This window comes from Thalassophryne amazonica, chromosome 3 (genome assembly GCF_902500255.1).
Source record: "Thalassophryne amazonica chromosome 3, fThaAma1.1, whole genome shotgun sequence".
Lineage (NCBI taxonomy): Eukaryota > Metazoa > Chordata > Actinopteri > Batrachoidiformes > Batrachoididae > Thalassophryne > Thalassophryne amazonica.
Window position 1 is genome coordinate 6253251 of NC_047105.1, and position 14498 is coordinate 6267748.

The 14498-nt window shown below is 43.4% G+C and overlaps 1 protein-coding gene across 2 annotated transcripts in view; it reads right to left on the minus strand.

The window, feature by feature from the left end:
* il17rd (interleukin 17 receptor D) overlaps positions 1 to 14498 on the minus strand; it is a 114895-nt gene that overhangs the window by 15693 nt on the left and 84704 nt on the right. For both annotated transcript variants that reach the window (XM_034165200.1, XM_034165207.1), the window contains exon 8: positions 5852 to 5917. In XM_034165200.1, coding sequence (XP_034021091.1) covers positions 5852 to 5917 — 66 coding nt within the window. The remainder of the gene's footprint in view (positions 1 to 5851; positions 5918 to 14498) is intronic.

Here is a 14498-nt window from a genome sequence, read left to right on the forward strand (position 1 = left end):
CCAGTGACCATCTGAATGATCCAGAGGAGGCATGGGAGAAGGTCATGTGGTCAGATGAGACCAGAATAGAGCTTTTTGGAATCAGCTCCACTTACCATGTTTAGAGGATGACAACAACCCCAAGAAAACCATCCCAACCGCGAAGCATGGGGGTGGAAACATCATACTCTGGGGGTGCTCTTCTGCAAAGGGGACAGGACGACTGCACCGTATTGAAGTGAGGATGGATGGGGTCATGTATTGTGAGATTTTGGCAAACAACCTCCTTCCCTCAGTAAGAGCATTGAAGATGGGTCATGGCTGGATCTTCAGCATGACAATGACCCCAAACACACAGCCAGGACAACTAAGGAGGGGCTCCGTAAGAAGCATTTCAAAGTCCTGGAGTGGCCTGGCCAGTCTCCAGACCTGAACTCAATAGAAAATTGAGCCTCTACTGGTCGTTGGCTCTCACTGCGGTATCACTTCCTGTTCTGGAGCACAGCTGTGTTTTGCTGTATCTGTTAGCTGTTAATCTGCGCAGTTAGATTGATCTAGTTACCTAGATAACGATTTGTTTCACAGTGTAATCTTCACGTGCCTTAACTAAAGCACTCGCTCTGCTGAATCACCTCTAAATTATTTACACATTATTCACTTTGTGTGTTTTTAGGAATCCACTAGCTTACCACAGCTACTAGCTCTTAGCCGGTTTAGCATGGCGGCTTCTCCTGTCTCTCCCGCACTTTTCTGCTCTGGGTGTGAAATGTTTAGTTATTCCTCGGCCTCCTTTAGCAGTAATGGTACTTGTAATAAGTGTAGCTTATTCGTAGCTTTGGAGGCCAGGCTGAGCGAATTGGAGACTCGGCTCCGCACCGTGGAAAATTCTACAGCTAGCCAGGCCCCTGTAGTCGGTGCGGACCAAGGTAGCTTAGCCGCCGTTAGTTTCCCTCTGGCAGATCCCGAGCAGCCGGGAAAGCAGGCCGACTGGGTGACTGTGAGGAGGAAGCGTAGCCCTAAACAGAAGCCCCGTGTACACTGCCAACCCGTTCACATTTCTAACCGTTTTTCCCCACTCGACGACACACCCGCCGAGGATCAAACTCTGGTTATTGGCGACTCTGTTTTGAGAAATGTGAAGTTAGCGACACCAGCAACCATAGTCAATTGTCTTCCGGGGGCCAGAGCAGGCGACATTGAAGGAAATTTGAAACTGCAGGCTAAGGCAAAGTGTAAATTTGGTAAGATTGTAATTCACGTCGGCAGTAATGACACCCGGTTACGCCAATCGGAGGTCACTAAAATTAACATTGAATCGGTGTGTAACTTTGCAAAAACAATGTCGGACTCTGTAGTTTTCTCTGGGCCCCTCCCCAATCGGACCGGGAGTGACATGTTTAACCACATGTTCTCCTTGAATTGCTGGCTGTCTGAGTGGTGTCCAAAAAATGAGGTGGGCTTCATAGATAATTGGCAAAGCTTCTGGGGAAAACCTGGTCTTGTTAGGACAGACGGCATCCATCCCACTTTGGATGGAGCAGCTCTCATTTCTAGAAATCTGGCCAATTTTCTTAAATCCTCCAAACCGTGACTATCCAGGGTTGGGACCAGGAAGCAGAGTTGTAGTCTTACACACCTCTCTGCAGCTTCTCTCCCCCTGCCATCCCCTCATTACCCCATCCCCGTAGAGACGGTGCCTGCTCCCAGACCACCAATAACCAGCAAAAATCTATTTAAGCATAAAAATTCAAAAAGAAAAAATAATATAGCACCTTCAACTGCACCACAGACTAAAACAGTTAAATGTGGTCTATTAAACATTAGGTCTCTCTCTTCTAAGTCCCTGTTAGTAAATGATATAATAATTGATCAACATATTGATTTATTCTGTCTTACAGAAACCTGGTTACAGCAGGATGAATATGTTAGTTTAAATGAGTCAACACCCCCGAGTCACACTAACTGCCAGAATGCTCGTAGCACGGGCCGAGGCGGAGGATTAGCAGCAATCTTCCATTCCAGCTTATTAATTAATCAAAATCCCAGACAGAGCTTTAATTCATTTGAAAGCCTGACTCTTAGTCTTGTCCATCCAAATTGGAAGTCCCAAAAAATGAGTCCACCCACCACTTTAATCATATCTTAGATCTTGTTCTGACTTATGGTATGGAAATTGAAGACTTAACAGTATTCCCTGAAAACTCCCTTCTGTCTGATCATTTCTTAATAACATTTACATTTACTCTGATGGACTACCCAGCAGTGGGGAATAAGTTTCATTACACTAGAAGTCTTTCAAAAAGCGCTGTAACTAGGTTTAAGGATATGATTCCTTCTTTATGTTCTCTAATGCCATATACCAACACAGTGCAGAGTAGCTACCTAAACTCTGTAAATGAGATAGAGTATCTCGTCAATAGTTTTACATCCTCATTGAAGACAACTTTGGATGCTGTAGCTCCTCTGAAAAAGAGAGCATTAAATCAGAAGTGCCTGACTCCGTGGTATAACTCACAAACTCGCAGCTTAAAGCAGATAACCCGTAAATTGGAGAGGAAATGGCGTCTCACTAATTTAGAAGATCTTCACTTAGCCTGGAAAAAGAGTCTGTTGCTCTATAAAAAAAAGCCCTCCGTAAAGCTAGGACATCTTACTACTCATCACTAATTGAAGAAAATAAGAACAACCCCAGGTTTCTTTTCAGCACTGTAGCCAGGCTGACAAAGAGTCAGAGCTCTATTGAGCTGAGTATTCCATTAACTTTAACTAGTAATGACTTCATGACTTTTTTTGCTAATAAAATTTTAACTATTAGAGAAAAAATTACTCATAACCATCCCAAAGACGTATCGTTATCTTGGTTAGACTCTTTCTCTCAGATTGTTCTGTCTGAGTTATTTTAATTAGTTACTTCATCCAAACCATCAACATGTCTATTAGACCCCATTCCTACCAGGCTGCTCAAGGAAGCCCTACCATTATTTAATGCTTCGATCTTAAATATGATCAATCTATCTTTATTAGTTGGCTATGTACCACAGGCTTTTAAGGTGGCAGTAATTAAACCATTACTTAAAAAGCCATCACTTGACCCAGCTATCTTAGCTAATTATAGGCCAATCTCCAACCTTCCTTTTCTCTCAAATATTCTTGAAAGGGTAGTTGTAAAACAGCTAACTGATCATCTGCAGAGGAATGGTCTATTTGAAGAGTTTCAGTCAGGTTTTAGAATTCATCATAGTACAGAAACAGCATTAGTGAAGGTTACAAATTATCTTCTTATGGCCTCAGACAGTGGACTCATCTCTGTGCTTGTTCTGTTAGACCTCAGTGCTGCTTTTGATACTGTTGACCATAAAATTTTATTACAGAGATTAGAGCATGCCATAGGTATTAAAGGCACTGCGCTGCGGTGGTTTGAATCATATTTATCTAATAGATTACAATTTGTTCATGTAAATGGGGAATCTTCTTCACAGACTAAGGTTAATTATGGAGTTCCACAAGGTTCTGTGCTAGGACCAATTTTATTCACTTTATACATGCTTCCCTTAGGCAGTATTATTAGACAGCATTGCTTAAATTTTCATTGTTACGCAGATGATACCCAGCTTTATCTATCCATGAAGCCAGAGGACACACACCAATTAGCTAAACTGCAGGATTGTCTTACAGACATAAAGACATGGATGACCTCTAATTTCTTGCTTTTAAACTCAGATAAAACTGAAGTTATTGTACTTGGCCCCACAAATCTTAGAAACATGGTGTCTAACCAGATCCTTACTCTGGATGGCATTACCCTGACCTCTAGTAATACTGTGAGAAATCTTGGAGTAATTTTTGATCAGGATATGTCATTCAAAGCCCATAATAAACAAATATGTAGGACTGCTTTTTTGCATTTACGCAATATCTCTAAAATTAGAAAGGTCTTGTCTCAGAGTGATGCTGAAAAACTAATTCATGCATTTATTTCCTCTAGGCTGGACTATTGTAATTCATTATTATCAGGTTGTCCTAAAAGTTCCCTGAAAAGCCTTCAGTTAATTCAAAATGCTGCAGCTAGAGTACTAACGGGGACTAGAAGGAGAGAGCATATCTCACCCATATTGGCCTCTCTTCATTGGCTTCCTGTTAATTCTAGAATAGAATTTAAAATTATTCTTCTTACTTATAAGGTTTTGAATAATCAGGTCCCATCTTATCTTAGGGACCTCATAGTACCATATCACCCCAATAGAGCGCTTCGCTCTCAGACTGCAGGCTTACTTGTAGTTCCTAGGGTTTGTAAGAGTAGAATGGGAGGCAGAGCCTTCAGCTTTCAGGCTCTTCTCCTGTGGAACCAGCTCCCAATTCGGATCAGGGAGACAGACACCCTCTCTAATTTTAAGATTAGGCTTAAAACTTTCCTTTTTGCTAAAGCTTATAGTTAGGGGTGGATCAGGTGACCCTGAACCATCCCTTAGTTATGCTGCTATAGACTTAGACTGCTGGGGGGTTCCCATGATGCACTGAGTGTTTCTTTCTCTTTTTGCTCTGTATGCACCACTCTGCATTTAATCATTAGTGATTGATCTCTGCTCCCCTCCACAGCATGTCTTTTTCCTGGTTCTCTCCCTCAGCGCCAACCAGTCCCAGCAGAAGACTGCCCCTCCCTGAGCCTGGTTCTGCTGGAGGTTTCTTCCTGTTAAAAGGGAGTTTTTCCTTCCCACTGTCGCCAAGTGCTTGCTCACAGGGGGTCGTTTTGACCGTTGGGGTTTTTACGTAATTATTGTATGGCCTTGCCTTACAGTATAAAGCGCCTTGGGGCAACTGTTGTGATTTGGCGCTATATAAATAAAATTGATTGAAAATTGATTGATTGAAAATCTTTGGAGGGAGCTGAAACTCCAAACCTGAAAGATTTGGAGAAGATCTGTATGGAGGAGTGGACCAAAATCCCTGCTGCAGTGTGTGCAAACCTGGTGAAAAACTACAGGAAACATTTGACCTCTGTAATTGCAAACAAAGGCTACTGTACTAAATATTAACATTGATTTTCACAGGTGTTGAAATACTTATTTGCAGCAGTAACATAAAAATAAATAATTTAAAAAAATCATACATTGTGATTTCCGCATTTTATTTTTTAGATTATGTCTCTCACAGTGGACATGCACCTAAGATGAAAATTTCAGACCCCTCCATGATTTCTAATTGGGAGAACTTGCAAAATCGCAGGGTGTTCAAATACTTATTTTCCTCACTGTAGCTTTTTGTATCCTTCCCCTAAACCATAATGTTGAACAATCTTGTTTTCAGGTCATTTGAGAGTTGTTTAGAGGCTCCCATGTTGCCACTCATTAGAAGTGATGCAAAGAGGGGAAACATTTGCAAATGGCCACCTTAAATATCCTTTCTCATGATTGGATTCACTTGTGTTAGGAGATCAAGGGTCAATGAGCTTATCAAACCAATTTTGTGTTCCAATAATTTGTGCTACATGTATTCAAATCAATAAAATGTAAAGGGTGCCCAAATTTATGTACCTGCCCAATTTTATTTAAATAATTATTGCACACTTTTGTAAATACTACAAACTTCACTTCTCAAATATCACTGTTTGTCTGCTATATGATATATTTAATTGAAATTTCTGATCCAGAGAACCAATGATTTATAAAGGAAAACCATGAAAATTATCAGGGGTGTCCAAACCTTTGCATACAACTGTAAATGCATCTCCATATTTGCTGACAGATGATTGACACTGGGTGTTGCCCAGCAACAGAACTGCTGTCATAAGAGAAAATAACTATTAATGATGTGAGGTGCCTCATGATTTTGCTGCCAAGCATGAGCGCCCCCCGTGGGTGCTGCGTTTGTGTACCTCTATAGCGTAGGTTCCCGGAGTGACATCCTGGAGGATGCAGGTCGTTCTGGGCTGGTTTACATCCTGCACAAAGAAAACTTTTATTAAATTTACAGCGAAATGAAAAACATCTTTTTCATGGACTACCGTAAACACTATTGCTGTAGCGCCACCTACATTATTGACAAAGGAAAAAACCTGAAGATGTCAGCGGCAACTCATCCTGCACATGGGGGCAGTGCTATACAACAGACAACCGACAAAGTGCTACAAGAACCTAACTGATACAGATATTAAGGAGTAAAAAATTCTGATACTGATATATCTGTCAATCCAACCACAGAAAGTGGCAGTGATTAAGAACATTTTATTGTCAAACTTTTATGACAACGATATATATATATGTATGAGGCTTGATGTTTTAGTTTAAACATGAACTGTGAATCGATAAACACTAACTTATGTACGATTTCAATAATTCTTCACTATACATTATATTTTTTATTGTTATTTATTCTTGGTTATTAAGGGGTTTTTTTAGGTGTGTGTATGTGTGTGTGTGCGTGCGTGCCTGCATGCATGCGTGTGTGTAACTCAGCCACATGAGGTGTACACTCTGAGTGCCGTCCCAAGGCCGGAAAAATGAGAAGTTCTGCATCAGGAAGGGCATCCGGCATAAAACAAGCCACCCCAACCATGTAGAGTACAATTCAAATTTCCATACCGGATCGAGGCCCGGGTCAAGAACAACCACCACCGGTGCCGTTGCCCAACAGGTGCCCATGGAAATTGGGCTCCTGCTGGGCAAAGAAAAAGAGGAGGTGAACGTGTTCAGAGACAACAGAGAAGAGGAAAACTAGAAGGGTGGAAATGAGAGTCGGGACTTTGAATGTTGGCAGTCTGACTGGTAATGCGAGACAGAGCTGCCTGATATGATGAGAGGAGAAAGGTAGACATATTGGGCCTCATGTATCAACGTTGCGTACGGAGATATTTGAGCGTATATGGGGTGTACGCCAAAACGGCTGCGCTACTTGGCATTTATCAATGTGGTCGTTGGCGTACAGTGCGCTGAAAATATACACCAGGTTGAGAGGTGGCGTAAATTATACACCAAAATGAACCAGCGCTAGAATCCACATAGAAATGAAGATGATCAACATGATAAACAGTGCCATTATACAAATCAATGCATATGTTACATAAATAACACTTTCCTGATTATACTACATAATAATCAATACAAATCCCACTGTTGCGGGATTGTTATGGAGCACGACCCATGGCTACAGCGCTGACAGGAAGGAAAGCGCTGCTCGCCTTTTTCTCCAGATGTCGAGCCTGGAGCCAGAGCAGCGCTGAGCTTAACTTCATGTGGTGTGATCATTTTATACTATGAAATTGATAATTACAACTGTACTGATGTCATTCCCTTAATTCTTCCGTGCTGCAATCAGGTTTTGTCGTCTCCATTCGTTTGTCACAATACAATAAATAAAGAGGTACATTTTAAAATAAAGAAATCGGACAAATTAGGCGTGTCTTATTGATTGAGCGAGCAAATATCCACGTCAAGAATTATTGACATGTGAAAAGAGAATACAGTGGTCCCTCGCTATAACGCGGCCTTGCAGTCCCGCGGAGTATTTAGTCCAATTTTGCATTCTATTAATTTTTTTTACAGTGTTCTGTGTTCTGCGTGTCTGTTTATAAGAATCCTCTCGCCCAGACGAAGAAAGAGCGCCAACAACTAGGCCTACTCATAACTGTGTTTCTCACACGGAAACAGCACCTGCTGCTGCGAGGTGCAAGTGGAAAAGGCGCGGCGCCAGGACGCAGGCCCGATCAGTGGAATACTGGTCAGTCACTATTAATAATTTCTTATGTCCAACCTTGTTCGTTGATCGTTATAATTAAATTCGTTAGTTCTAAATGCCATCATAATTATTTATAGGAAAACGTTCTATTTTTATTTCTCAAACAAATGTTTGGGCCTGAAAACAGTTTGGTTTTATTTTCCTACTAAGGTTTGAACTTTGAGAGTGTTTACACACGAGAGAAAAGTGAGAAAATGTTCATGCCTGATTGTGAAAGTGTATAATGTGGGTTTACAGGGGTTTTGCAGCTTTGAAACGTCTATAATAATTGTAAAAAATAACGCTGACTACGTCGCAGTAGCGACTAACTCGCGCGATAAACGAGGGACCACTGTAACACTTTATTGATTATATACTACAAAACAATTAATACGACGGCCACTTTCGGTGCTCTATTGGCATGCGTCGTGATTGGTGAAGTTCTTTTTCTTTGCCGTCTTCCTGGCTTCCATGTCGTTAAACGAGGGTGTGTCTGAATCAATCAATCAATCAATCAATTTTATTTATATAGCGCCAAATCACAACAAACAGTTGCCCCAAGGCGCTTTATATTGTAAGGCAAAGCCATACAATAATTACGTAAAAACCCCAATGGTCAAAACGACCCCCTGTGAGCAAGCACTTGGCAACAGTGGGAAGGAAAAAGTCCCTTTTAACAGGAAGAAACCTCCAGCAGAACCAGGCTCAGGGTGGGGCAGTCTTCTGCTGGGACTGGTTGGGGCTGAGGGAGAGAACCAGGAAAAAGACATGCTGTGGAGGGGAGCAGAGATCAATCACTAATGATTAAATACAGTGGTGCATACAGAGCAAAAAGAGAAAGAAACACTCAGTGCATTATGGGAACCCCCCAGCAGTCTAAGTCTATAGCAGCATAACTAAGGGATCGTTCAGGGTCACCTGATCCAGCCCTAACTATAAGCTTTAGCAAAAAGGAAAGTTTTAAGCCTAATCTTAAAAGTAGAGAGGGTGTCTGTCTCCCTGATCCGAATTGGGAACTGGTTCCACAGGAGAGGAGCCTGAAAGCTGAAGGCTCTGCCTCCTCTCCCTCCGTCTGAAGCGGAGTCTGAATATTTATGGGTGTGTTTATTATAATTACGGTCATTTCCACCCGCCACATTTATCAAGATCACGTCAGGCGTACGCCAGAAATGGGCAGGTGCGCACTGCTTGATACATGTCACGGCAACTTTGGTGTATTTCAAGTTTACGCCATAAATTTACGCCACAAGTGCGCAACACTGATACATGAGGCCCACTGTATGTGCAAGAGACCAAGCGGAAGGGAAGTAAGAGCGGGAGCATCAGCGATGGGTACAAGTTGTTGTACCGTGGTGACGACAGGAAGAGAAATGGTGTTGGGGTCATTTTAAAGGAAGAGCATGTTAAGAGTGTGTTGGAGGTTAAGCGAGTGTCTGACAGGGTGATGAGTGTGAAGTTGGAAATTGAAAGGGTGATGATGAATATCATCAGTGCCAGTGGTGGGCATAGCTAACCAAAAAGTTAGCTTCGATAACCGTTAATCAGCCAACTGATAAGTTAACTTTTATAACGCTAAACCGATAAAGCACTAAAAAAATTTAGTGGACGCTACAGCTAACTGCTAACTTTTAGTATTGTCTCCAGTACACTCTCAGCTACTGACAGGCCGGTCTGAGTTTAAGCACCAACGCTTCTGATTAGAATCAAAGACAATCACAAACCCAACACAACCAATGAGTCAACGCTTCTGTCTTTGTGCACCCTGCCCACTGCAATACCTCTGTTACTCCAAACCTCTCTGCAGGGTTCTAGCTAGCGCAAACTTCCATTACGGCCCGTTACGCTTTCATTTTGGACTGTTACGCTTATTTTCAATACAGCGTAAATGTCGGTTATTCCTCGACGCTTCAGCTACTCAGGTCAGTGCATGCCAATTTTCTTCTTGTAATGCACCATCTTCTTGGCTACTGCGTGATCTGTGTCAATATTATCCCTGGCATCATGCCAGCATCGAAACAGTGTAGAAACAACAAGAAAGGTACATGTAGTATCGCATCGTATTTCAGACCAGTTTCACAGAGGAAATCGGACAGTCCCACTCTGAATGAATCTGATGGTGACCAAGGTGGTGAGCCTGGTCGCGACGACGGGCCATATCGGGAGAAAACAAGCGGGCCTGATGGCGAGGAAGCCGGCGAGGAAATGGACGTGACTGATCGGGAGAAAACCAGCGGGCCGAATTTGGAGAAAACCGGCAGGCCTGACTGTGAGGGGACCGACGAAGGCAAGGCAGCAGGTCCTTGTAAACAAAAGGCCAATGCAGCTGAAGCGAAGACTGACCCCAAAAAACGGAAAATGGGCATTGATCCAAAATGGAAGGAAGACTTTAAGTGGATGGAACCTTCACCTGATGGAGCAGGTATGTCGTATTAATTTTTTGAAACAAAACTTTCAAAAGGCACTTAACCCTCTGGGGCCGACGCCGTCGTATACGACAGCTGAGACCAAGCTTTACTAAATTATAGATAACTTTTTAATGACTTCTTAATTTTTAACTTTATAATTTTTTTTTTTTTTTTTTTTTTTGCTGAAAAGTTAACTCCGCGGACTTTCGAGCCAGCATCCGCCATCTTGGTACTTCCCATAGAAGCTGTGTGATGACGTGCGCAATGTGAGTGTCCAATCGGAATTGTTTCACCATCACATGGTTTTCCAAAATCCAATCGTAGGGCAGATTTACCTCATGTGATATTCCAAAGATTGTTTTGAGGAATAATGTGTTACTAGTTGGCCCATTTGAATAGTCCCCTGGCTGTTTGCTCCAAATCCGCCCTGCGCCATTACGCCCAGCGATCACTTAAAGGGAGCAGACGGAGCAGATGAAGGGTCTCTCATACAATCTCATGTGCTCAAACAAAAAGTGTCTGAGTATCAGGATTGCTCCACTAGCTTGGCTGTGAATGTTATTGGATCAATCTGTGGCCAGCTCTCTCGCTGCGGCATAAAGCACCGTTTACCATATCAATGGAGCGGGGGGGAGCACTCCTCAGAGTGTAACCTGGTAGTGTGAAAAGTGCTTTCAGAGCACGAGAGAATAAACACACAATGAGCTTTGTGTAATAGCGGACAGAAATTGCTTTGAGATGAAGACAAACATCATCAAACGTTATTGCAGACTCCAACGTCCAAATAGACACCATCACATACAAAACATAAAACAAACATATAGTATAAAAAGGCGTTATATCACCTAATATTAAAAATGCCCTCGGACCCCAGAGGGTTAAACATTTTTTAAGTGTCTGAGTTTAAATATCTTCTGACAAGGTCCTTTGTGAAGGTAACACACTGCCAAGTTGCAAAGATAGGAAAATTATCCATTAAGACTACATAGTGTAAAAAGTACAATTTTCTCCTTTGGGTACCCCTAGAATGGCCAATTTTTAGCTTAAGTTTTCAAAAACTCTGCATCACGGAAGTGGGGGGGTTTTGCACCATCCCCCCCTCGGTCACTATGCTCCCTCGACTTGCTCGTTTCGCTCCTTCAACATTACCACTACGCTAAAATTTTATCCCAGCTAGAACCCTGCTCTGTATTTCTGGGAGCCCCCTGATAATGTCTCATGCTCCGTTACCAGGCCCAAGGCTCGCTGGCCGTCTGATGACGCCATGTACACCGCATCAGCCCAAACAGTATGATGACCATTTTATTCACTAAATCCCTCTCTTAATCCCAGGGGTCTAATAACGTTAACATGCACCGTTAACAGCCCAAACAGCACGTGGACCATTTATTCTCAAACATCTCATTATCATTATCTCAAACTTTATTATCACATCTTAACACAACCTGCTGGTGACATAGACATGCACCGTCACCATCAAAAAACAGTAACAGAAACTCCATGTTCAGTGAAGGTGCTACTAGGAAAACCCGATCAACATCACTCCCTAAATTTACACGCCAGAACCACAAGACTGCCTCCATCAAACTCTGAACTCCAATTTTACGAGCCTGAGCCCGGCAGAAATTTAAGAAAAAGGCTTTCTGCTCACCTTTTTAGTTGTGGCTGTTGGGAAGGTGTCGTGACACGGACCCACAACAGGGGGCGTTAATGAACGGACAATGGATAAGCCAAAAGTAACAATTTAATTGTTGTGAATCGCACAACGAAATACAGACAATAACAATAATGTGGATTGTCAATTATACACAAGGTGACGTGTGGGCAGCCTCAAAGATAGAAGACGTCTGGCGAGAGAAGAGCCGGATCCCACACAGCTTCCACCACCAACGGATCTGAAGAACACCGGAGCCGCCAAGCCCAAAACACGATCTCCTCCCTGTGATTCCCAGACACACTGCGCTGCGGTGGTTTGAATCATATTTGTCTAATAGATTACAGTTTGTTCATGTAAATGGGGAATCTTCTTCACAGACTAAAGTTAATTATGGAGTTCCACAAGGTTCTGTGCTAGGACCAATTTTATTCACTTTATACATGCTTCCCTTAGGCAGTATTATTAGACGGTATTGCTTAAATTTTCATTGTTACGCAGATGATACCCAGCTTTATCTATCCATGAAGCCAGAGGACACACACCAATTAGCTAAACTGCAGGATTGTCTTACAGACATAAAGACATGGATGACCTCTAATTTCCTGCTTTTAAACTCAGATAAAACTGAAGTTATTGTACTTGGCCCCACAAATCTTAGAAGCATGGTGTCTAACCAGATCTTTACTCTGGATGGCATTACCCTGACCTCTAGTAATACTGTGAGAAATCTTGGAGTCATTTTTGATCAGGATATGTCATTCAAAGCGCATATTAAACAAATATGTAGGACTGCCTTTTTGCATTTACGCAATATCTCTAAAATCAGAAAGGTCTTGTCTCAGAGTGATGCTGAAAAACTAATTCATGCATTTATTTCCTCTAGGCTGGACTATTGTAATTCTTTATTATCAGGTTGTCCTAAAAGTTCCCTAAAAAGCCTTCAGTTAATTCAAAATGCTGCAGCTAGCAGGAGAGAGCATATCTCACCCGTGTTGGCCTCTCTTCATTGGCTTCCTGTTAATTCTAGAATAGAATTTAAAATTCTTCTTCTTACTTATAAGGTTTTGAATAATCAGGTCCCATCTTATCTTAGGGACCTCGTAGTACCATATCACCCTAATAGAGCGCTTCGCTCTCAGACTGCAGGCTTACTTGTAGTTCCTAGGGTTTGTAAGAGTAGAATGGGAGGCAGAGCCTTCAGCTTTCAGGCTCCTCTCCTGTGGAACCAGCTCCCAATTCAGATCAGGGAGACAGATACCCTCTCTACTTTTAAGATTAGGCTTAAAACTTTCCTTTTCGCCAAGGCTTATAGTTAGGGCTGGATCGGGTGACCCTGGACTATCCCTTGGTTATGCTGCTTTAGACGTAGACTGTGGGGGGGTTCCCATGATGCACTGTTTCTTTCTCTTTTTGCTCTGTATGCATCACTCCGCATTTAATCATTAGTGATCGATCTCTGCCCCCCTCCACAGCATGTCTTTTTCCTGGTTCTTTCCCTCAGCCCCAACCAGTCTCAGCAGAAGACTGCCCCTCCCTGAGCCTGGTTCTGCTGGAGGTTTCTTCCTGTTAAGAGGGAGTTTTTCCTTCCCACTGTTGCCAAGTGCTTGCTCACAGGGGGTCGTTTTGACCGTTGGGGTTTTTCATAATTATTGTATGGCCTTGCCTTACAATATAAAGCGCCTTGGGGCAACTGTTTGTTGTGATTTGGCGCTATATAAAAAAAAAAGTTGATTGATTGATTGACAACCAATGTCACGGGCTGTGTCTGGTGTGTGATTAATGGAAGAAGGGTGCCATCTAGTGCCCGTACCTTCAAAGGTGAAGGCAGAGCCACCAGAGGGAGCCCTACTTCTTTTGCCCATCTGCTGTCCAGCAGATTCCCTTCCGACCCCGTGTCTACTAGTGCTGGGGCGTGAAGGGTTAAATCCTCACTTAGGATCGTGACTGGGATTCGTGCAGATTTACGGGGTTTCCCCGTGTGGGTATTGTGACCCACCCTTAGCCCAGTCTCTAAGGACGGGTGCTGCTGTTTTGACCGTTTGGGGCAGTTTCTCTGCGTGTGCTCAGTTGAACTGCAGAGAAAACACTCCCCACGGACCAGCCTCCTATGTCTCTGATCTGATCGCCTTTTGGCCCTGCTCGTCTCCATAGCAACGGCAGCAGGGGGAGCTGTCGTCACGTGGAGTGCCATGGCTGTGGAGCGTGGGGAAGACGGCTCCCTTTCGGACTCGGGAGGAAGAGGGACGGCTTGTGTCTGACCATGCCCTTCGTCTCGCTCCCGTCGGTGTTCTGTTAATCGGTTGTCCAACCGTATAACCAGGTCGATAAGCCCGTCTAAATCCCGTGGCTCGTCCTTCGCCACCAGGTGCTCCTTAAGGACCAGAGACAGTCCGTTTACAAAGGCGGCGCGGAGCGCAACAGCATTCTAGCCGGCTCGCGCTGCTGCGATGCGGAAGTCGACTGCATACTTAGCTGCGCTCTGACACCCCTGTCTTATCGACAGCAGCACGCTTGAAGCGGTCTCGCCTCTATGAGTGTGGTCGAACACTTGTCTGAACTCCCTTACAAACCCAGCGAATGATGTTAGGAGCCATGAATTCTGCTCCCAGAGCGCCGTAGCCCAGGCGTGTGCCTCTCCTCGAAGCAAATTTATAACATAAGCCACCCGGCTAGCGTCTGACGTGTACATGACGGGACGCTGTGAAAAGACGAGCGAGCACTGCATTAAGAAGTCCGCGCACGTCTCG